This window comes from Otolemur garnettii, unplaced genomic scaffold (assembly GCF_000181295.1).
Source record: "Otolemur garnettii isolate 467f Iridium unplaced genomic scaffold, OtoGar3 scaffold00055, whole genome shotgun sequence".
In the NCBI taxonomy this organism is placed as follows: Eukaryota; Metazoa; Chordata; class Mammalia; order Primates; family Galagidae; genus Otolemur; species Otolemur garnettii.
In genome coordinates, this window is record NW_003852450.1 from 1,680,388 (window position 1) to 1,689,432 (window position 9,045).

At 38.0% G+C, this 9,045-nt stretch overlaps 1 protein-coding gene across 1 annotated transcript in view; it reads right to left on the reverse strand.

The window, feature by feature from the left end:
• Nucleotides 1-9,045, reverse strand: part of CR1 (complement C3b/C4b receptor 1 (Knops blood group)) — a 103,188-nt gene that overhangs the window by 36,240 nt on the left and 57,903 nt on the right. Inside the window, 4 exon segments of the mRNA XM_023514552.1 lie at nt 510-595; nt 3,839-3,934; nt 4,533-4,716; nt 8,309-8,527. Coding sequence (XP_023370320.1) covers nt 510-595; nt 3,839-3,934; nt 4,533-4,716; nt 8,309-8,527 — 585 coding nt within the window.

Below are 9,045 nucleotides of genomic sequence, written 5' to 3' on the forward strand. Positions count from 1 at the left end.
GGACCACAGGCGCCCGCCACAACGCCCGGCTATTTTTTGGTTGCAGCCGTCATTGTTGTTTGGCAGGTCCGGGCTGGGGATTCGAACCTGCCACCTTAGGTGTACGTGGCTGGCGCCTTAGCCGGTTGAGCTATAGGCGCCGAGCCAGATGACTTAATATTAAGAGATGGCAGAGAGGAAATGCTACTTTGACAAACTTTGTATTTATTTACTTCACTAAGAAGAATGCTCTTCAAACTGGGAAGTGTCCAACCAACAAAAGAGAAAATGGGGGCTGTTCAAAATGAACCCAAGACTATAGTTTAAAATAAGTTACATCTCAAGATAAGAACATAAACACTTGTAGGTGGATCTAGAAGTTTGGAACACTGTGAGCTATTTTAAGGCTTTGACTATATTCTTTAAATATCAGGATTCCATTTCCCAGACGGATGACGTTGATTCTTTGTAATTCTAGGGCTACTACAGGATTAACTGGTAAGGTAAATGGGGAAAGAGCTTTAACTCACGCTGGCAAACTGGAGGCTCTGACCCCCAATCAACAGTATTGCCCAAGATGATACATTCAGCAGATGAGTCACCAAAAAGTCGGTACCTAAAGGTAAAAAAAAGAAAAATAATTATGCTGTTCACACCTCCTCAATTTCCTTACAGCATGTGACAAATTAGAAAAGTTAGAGTTGGGGAGAATTCTCAGGCCTACACTCCACCTATTGTGTCCTGCTTTTCTTATTTCTCTTTCCTTTCTCTCATTATCAAAACCAGGATTGCTTCTCTAACTCCTGGTGGCATGCACTGCTTTTTAATTTCTTGGCTTCACTGTGGATTGTACCTGGCATCAAAATAAAAAAATCCTTTGGAAGGAACGTTGAATTTTTTTTTCCCCTGAAATTCTGTCTTATTTTTCTCCTTTTGGTTTGCATTTTCCACGTCGATGAGGGCTGTCCAGAAAATATCCAGCCACGTGGCTCTGTTTTGCATAGTACATGGCTGGATACTTTCTGGCCTCGGAGGTGTTTGTGTATGCCATTACGTATCTAATAGCGTTGCATCATTTTACTTAAGGCAAGTTCCCTGTAAATATCACAAGCCTGGATGGCTTTTGATCCTATTTAGAAGACTTTGCCTTTCAAAAAAGAAATGAAACCGAACAGACTGAAATACAGGGCGTGTGTGGTCTTCCTTTTATCATCGCCCTACTCCCCCTGTCATTTAGTTCACCATATCCAATGAGGCGGATGAAGCAACGAACAAAACCGACCTTCCTAAACCCAAGAGGGCTTGTTTCTGGCAGAAGAGACAGATATGTTCCCTGCTATTCCTTTTCTTTCCCTCTCATTTGCTAGGTAGACCAACTCTTTTAGTCGTTCTAAGGACCTGGAAGTTAAACATACTGTTTTTTTCCATTAGAGATCAGATATGTGCCTGTGCACACATGTATTGAAATGTATTTTCTTAAAACAGCCTTAAGAGTCAAAATATGTATAGTCTACCAATCTCTTCTGTTGTATGTCCAGCCTACTTCTTGCTTTCTCTCATTGTCTAGTTTTGTTGATGTATTCTATCACTTCAGAGAGATTATTAAATTATAGGGACACCACAAATTTTCCTTTGGAAGAATTACTTCTGCTTTGTATTTAGTTTCAAAACTTTGCTAAAAATAATCGACCATATTTTTTGCTGTGTATGTTTGTTTGTTCAAGCCCATTTTCTATCTCATTGATATTTATCTTCTAACTCTTCATTCTCCTTTTAAAAAATTTAATTATTATTGTTTTCCTGAGAAGCATACTTAAATGGTATAATCTGGGGCTCACAGCTTATCTTCCAATGTGTATCTGGAGCTTCTAGATGTGACTACTAGCTTGGCTCTTTAGAAACACGATCCTGCACATTTTACTCAGGTAGAATCAATGTGGTACCAATATAAATTAATTTCTTTTGTAGCTATTATATTTTAAAAATTTTATTTTTGGATTCCTGAAGTTTTATGTCTGTCCCTGAAATGCAAGAAGATTCCTAGTGATAGCCAGGTATGGCCTGTTTACCCTTCTGAAATTTTCATTGCATGGATTTTGAATCCTAGCACTGTCTTATACGTATTCCCTTTTTTTTCTTTTTCTTTATCTTTTTCCACTAAATTTAAGGGGAATTTGATTAACTTTTTTTCTTATGCTCTGCTTTAATTTTCTGCAATATTCAATGTGTTTGTCATATATGTGTGTATATATATGTATGTGTCTATGTATATAAATTTTTTTTTCATTTGAAAATTGTTCTTTTCATTCATGTACAAACTTTCTTGGCCAGTTTCACAGTAGCAATTGTACAATTGAATCCTGTTAAAAATATGACTAGCAGATTATTCTGCAGGTTTTCCCTGTTTCTTGGCTGCAACTTTATTTTGTAGGAGGAAAGTTGACCTGACTTTTCATTGGAGTCTCTTTTATGGTCACTTCCTGTTACTTCTCATAAGCTCAATGGTTTTCTGCTTTATACGACAGAGAGGTTCACCCTTATCTTCAGTAATGCGTGAAGAGGAGAAAGTCATACCATTTATATGTTGTACTTAAAAATGCTCAGAAGAAGATGGAAGAGTTTGGATTAACTTTAATTTTACCCTGTCAGATTCTAGGTCCGGTGAGGCTCAGGATGGCAAAAGTGTGAGATAGCACAAATTTCTTTTTGGTGTTTGTTTTGGTGGCATGAATGTGGTCCATGTTTTCTACTGGCTTAGCTGTCCCCATGGAGAGTGGGATTGAGGCAGTGCCACCCCATGTGCCAAAGCAAGGGAGAACCAATGGCAGGACTGTGCTCAGGATGGCATCATACTTTTCTTTGCATTCAATTTTTCTTTGCACTCATGACTTGGCTAGCCATCTTTTTTATAGTCACAAGAGGCCTAGCTTTTGTCCTATCTCAGCTTTCAACATGGCTTCCCTACTAAGCTCAATCATTGCTAGTTGTTTTATTTTTTTTTTAATTTGTCTTAAAATTTCAGTAGAGAGATATGACCTTCCTTTCACTTGAACACCAAGGGGCCCTTGTAGGGCTATCGATTGGCCTAGTTTCAATGTTGTTGTGTCTCAGGAAATAACGAGGCCTGAGGAAAGAGAGAGAGATTGAGAGATGGCCTGTCCCTGGAGCAGTCAAAACACACAACATCTATCCATTAAGTCCCATCTTCTAAGATTTTGTGCCCCCAAACCATGACAATAGTAATATCAAAGGTCACTTATCACAGATTACCATATCAGAGATAGCAGTATGATAAAGTTTGAAATATTGTGAGAATTGCCAAAAGGTAACACGGACATACGAAGTGAACACAAACTGTCGGGAAAATAGTGCCAATAGAATTACTCCATGCTGGGTTGTCACAAACCTTCAACTTGTTAAAAAACATGGTGGCTGCAATGCACAGTGAGGTGAAGTGCAATAAAGTGAGATGCGCCTGTGCCTCATTACAGCCGTCCTCGCAAACCAACAGTGCATCAACAGCAGGACTGATTCCCACTCACACCTGATCTGGGCCTTCCCTTTCTTCCAGTGCTGTCTGCTCTGTTAGGTCTTTTCCTATGCTTTGACCACACTCTGCTCCTATCTTCTTCCTCTTCACTTGGTGAATGCCAGATTTTTTTACACGCAGTGCCCTGGTTTGTAGCAAGTAAGTAGCTCTTCCCCCTAAGCATACCCTTCGTTTCAATCCGGGATTAAACACCTATGTTCAATCCTTTTAAGAGCAAATGGTCATAGCCTGGTCATCCTTTCTAAGATGTGACTAGATGTAGTATTGCCTAGAATTGCCTCTTGAACCAAGAGGTTTCTGCTGACTCACCCTTCATTACAGGAATAATTGATTCTGGATCCAACCTGGCTGTCTGTGATCACGTGCACGATGCCATTCATAGGATCTGGGGGAGTTTTACACGATCTACCTGTGAGAAAGAAACCGAATTTTGAAGCCAGGTAGGATAATCTAAACATTTTCTAGAACTTTATGGTCCTATTTGCCTGTAGCTTACCAAAGAGCCTATGTGATTCTAATGATCCCTCAGATTTTGTCACTTGGAGGAAACTCAGCAGACTGCCTCAGGATCAACCACCTACTAAGTACCACTGTAAAAAAGACGCTCCATCCAGATCTGTCTTATTTCCACCTTGCATCAAAATGTAAAAGTCATTTACAGCATTATATGTTACTAGTATATTTTGAAGTTCTAAAAGGATTTCTTCCCACCTAGTTATTCAAGAAGAATTTATATTTCCTTACATAATTTTTTCCTGGCCTAGAGTTATGATTTATTTGCTTTCCCATAGGAAATGGAGATTTTCTCTGCATCTGTTCCTTGAAACATTCTCATGAAATGAGCACTTGAAACAATAATTCAAGGTGTCTTATAAGATCAACTCTTATATCCCCCTACCTGAACACTTTTGGAAAAAGATTTCTCATATACGAAGTTTGAAAAAATTAAATGAGAGCCTACAGATGCTTTGGCAGACACCAGGACGCTCCAGTGCATGGTTACTTACGTTTACAGACATCTTCAGGACTCGACCAGACTAGGTTTTCTAGACACGTGATAGAGAACAGCCTTCTGTAGTACCCAGGGCCGCATACATACTTTAAAGATGTCCCAATGGGAAAGTCAGATGTGTTGGTTTGGGTTCTCAACTCAGCAAACTGAAAATGATCTGGGGTTGTACAGTGACCTAGAGACCAAGAAGTCAAGAACAGCTGAGTTAATAAAAAGATACCCAAATGCTTTTCATCTTTCTTTCCCTTGTTAAATTTGATGGCAGAACACAAGAAACCTTTAGTTATGGAAAAATAATTGCCTGGTAACCTGGGGAAGGAAAGTTCCATTAGTGCATTCTTATCAGAAAATATACTATCTGAAAGGCTAGCCTGCTGTCTTCTCTTTCTGGTCATATAATTTAATGTAAAGATAGATCCAGTTTAATTTTTTACATTTGTGGGGAGTCAGAAAACATGCCTCCACTCAGGTTCCTCGTTTCCTATTTGGTTTTCTTGTACTTTAATGCATCAAACTCCAGTAGAAGACTCGCAAGCATTGGTAAAGAACCCAAGAGGTTTTCTGAAGCCTTAAAACAGCTACTAGTCTTCTAGGTATGATTCCTAAGCCACCCATTGCAAGAAGGAGGAGATAAATAGCATCTCCTTAGAATAAAAACAAAGAGCAAAAAAGTAAGTCCTATTTATAGCAAAGCATTGTATAAATTACATTTTAAATCAAATTTGAGCTTTAGTTGCATACCTGTCTGGCCCATTAGGTTTAGGTTCAAGAATTTGAATTCAAAAATATTAAACAGAAGTATATGTATACATATGATTTGAAAAATAGAAATTGTTTTCACTTGGTTTTGGCAATGCCTTCTCTTTTAGCTTCTGTTTCCGCAGTCCTCTGCCTTCCTTGCAATTATTCATTCAAGAAGTAAAAGTTACCCTAAAGGTAGCTACTTCTGCACCCAAAGAATTCTCTAGAACATTGGTTCTCAATCTTTCTAATGCCGTGATGTATTTTCAATGCTACAAAGGGGTCATGACTCACAGGTTGAGAACCGCTGCTCTAGAAGATTTACAAGCTGATTATCATTCTTGATCATAATTAAACAACTTTTCTCAATACAAAAATTTGTCTTATTTTCAAAGGAGTCTTCACAGGAAATTTATCTATGCATATTGACTGTTTCCTTTTTATCTTAAGCTTGAATATTGGCTCTACTAATTTCTAGTTCAAGGAACTGATATCATGACTAAAACCTAGCATTTCAGAACAAATCATACATAATGTTGATCTGGCAGGTCTCTAGCCTAAAATCTAACTGATAGATTAGAACTGCAGTCTCAAAATAGGATTCTGATGGAAAAAAAAATCACATCAATAAATGTGATTCACCACATAAACAGAAGAAAAAGAAGGGCCATATGGCCATCTCAGTAGATGCAGAAAAGGCATTCAATAAAATCCAGCATTCTCTCATAATAAAAACCCTCAACAAACTAGGCATAGAAGAAATATATCTCAAATTTGTAAAAGCCATATATGACAAACCCACAACCAACATCATACTGAAGTGGGAAAAGTTGAAAGCATTCTCCCTAAGAACCAGAATAAGACAAAAGTGCCCACTGTCACCACTTCTATTCAACATAGTACTGGAAATCTAGCCAGAGCAATCATGCAAGAGAAAGAAGTAAAGGGTTTCCAAACTGGGAAAGAGAAGATCAAACTATCATTTTGTTGATGACATGATCTTAAATCTAAAAAATCACAAAGATTCCATCAAGAGACTCCTAGAATTGATAAATAAATTCAGCAAAGTCTCAGGTTACAGTGTCAATGTACATAAATCAGTAACATTTTTATATACTAATAATAGTCAAGCTGAGAATCAAATGAAAGACTCAATACCATTCACAACAGCCACAAAGAAAACAAAATACTTATGAACATACTTAGTCTAGGAGGTGAAAGATGTCTATCAAGAGAACTATGAAAGAAATTTCAGATGACGCAAATATAAAAACATCTCGTGCACAAAGATTGGTAGAATCAACATTATTAGAAGGTCCATACTGCCCTAAGTGATTTACGGATTCAATGCAATCACCATCAAAATATCAACATCATATTTCTCAGATCTAGGAAAAATAATTCTACACTTCATTTGGAACCAAAAAAGGGCCCACATAGCTACAGCAATATTAAGCAAAATAACAAATTTGGAGGTATAATATTAACTGACTTCAAATTATACTACAAAGGCATAGTAACCAAAGCAGCATGGTAGGGTATAAAAGTAGAGACATAGACCAATGGAAGAGAATAGAGAATTCAGACACAAAACTATCTACCTAAAATCAACTGATCTTAAACAAAGAAGACAACAACATACACCGGAGAAAGGAAACTCTATTCAATAAATGGTGCTGGGAAAACTGGATAGCCACATGGAGAAGAAAGAAATGGGACCTCTATCACTTGACATATATAAAAATTAATTCATGATAGATAAAAGATTTAAATATAAAGCATGAAACCATAAAAATCCTAGAAGAAAATATAGAAAAAACTCTTCTAGACCTCATAGAACTTACTCTTCTAGACCTCATAGACCTCTATTCCTCAGTTTGCTAAATATAGGTATTTGCATTTATAAATAAGCTCATAGGTATATCCCAAGAGTGCTGGAGGGGTGAGTGAGGACAAAAATGGCTTCTAGGTAATCACCACTTAGACCATTTCCTTTCCTTTAATTATTATTACTTTTAGAAATGGGGTTTCTATGTACAGTAGAACCTCTGCAAGTTGACCACTCAATGAACTGTAACAAACTGGTCAACATACAGAAGTGGTCAACATAAGGAACTAGGCCTCATGTACTGATATATGCATATGGTGCATGCCCAGTCTATGAAAATTAGGTCAACTTAGGGAGGTGGTCAACAATGAAGGTTGTACTGTATTTCATAGACTGGGCATGTGGCTCAGGTATGATCATAGCTCACTGTAACCTTGTACTTCAGGGCCTAAGCTATCCTCCCACCCTGCCTCTGGAGTAGCTACGGCTATAGGTGCACACCACTACACCTGAAGGTCTCTTTCCTTTTAGAACAACTCTTCTCTCTGAGAGTTCCCCAGTGATCAGTGTTTTGCCAGGACTAGCATTCCTTCTACAATTTACTTCCTCCTTCCCGTCTTCATTTACTGAAGGTGGGTGTCTTAGGGTGTCTTAATCAGCCTTCTCCAGATCTTAGAAATCCATAATCTCTTTATTTTGCTTTTTCCCCTTTACTTTTTGTTTTCACCAAAGTATGTAGATTCCAAGGGCTAAAATTTGTGTGGGGCTAGACCTTATTTTGATTTTGAACTTAGTCCAGAGGGCTAAGGGAATCTTTGTAGTGTGTTGGCAATGCAGCCCAGTTTTCAAAGAAAATACACAAGGGTCTCAGGACAAATAGGTAACTAAAATAGATTTTGCCTAGTTTTGTTCCTTCCTGGCTTATGCTTCCCTCCAAAATCTGTGAAAAGGGCAAAACTTATACTAGTTAAATTCATAGGTATTTGTTTTCAATTCTTAAGATTTGAAAATATTTTTTCTGATTAAGGACCTTCCCACTACCTATCATCTCCCTCCCTTTTCACCAGCCCCTCCAGCTGCAAAGGTCATCAGAATCTTATGTGTAATGTATCTTTGAACTGTTTATTATTGGTTTGGCATTTAATTGTGTCAAATGCACAAGTAAATTACAGAAATATGGGGAGAAACGTGCACTTACCCAGAAGTCCACAGCGAGGGGCAGGGCTGCTCCAAATCCCATTCCCTTCATGGTCACTTGTGCAGCGGATGGTGCTCTCCCCAATGAGGCCGAAGGGCATCCCTATTTCTGGGTGGGGGTCACATGTATATGTCACTTCTTTTCCAAAGGGAAAGACCTCAGAAGGTTTTCCTGTGTGTCTCCCATTAAGAATAGCTGGAGGACTTGGACAAAAGATCCCTGAAAAGAAAGCAAGAGCTCTAAGTTTCATAGGGAAGTTTTTATCAGATGTATTCCACAGTCACAGGGTGCTATGATTGGTGCTGTTTAAAAACTGCTAAGGAGATGAGAGTGGATATTAAGCCTTTGAAGAAATGGACTACATGGAATGAGATCTTCATCAAAGTTTCTTGCAATAGTATGAAAGAAATTTGCCTACCCTGTATCTTCTGGATAGTCGAGTTTTTTGAACAATAGAAACTTTTGCCTTTAATTAAATTGCACCTTTAATTAAACACCAAACTTTTAAAGAAGAAAAATAGTTATTCTGTGGTGTAATCACTCATTTCATCACCATAGATGAATTCAGCATTGACTCAGTGTCATTCACTCATCAGGGCCCTGGGATCACAGTGCTAAGGAGGACTAACAAGGTCTTTGTCCTCCAAGGAGACACTTTCTCAGGAAATATTTCTAAAATGTATGCATGTCACCATGTAATACTATTCAGTCATAAAAAAGATAGTGACTTCATATCT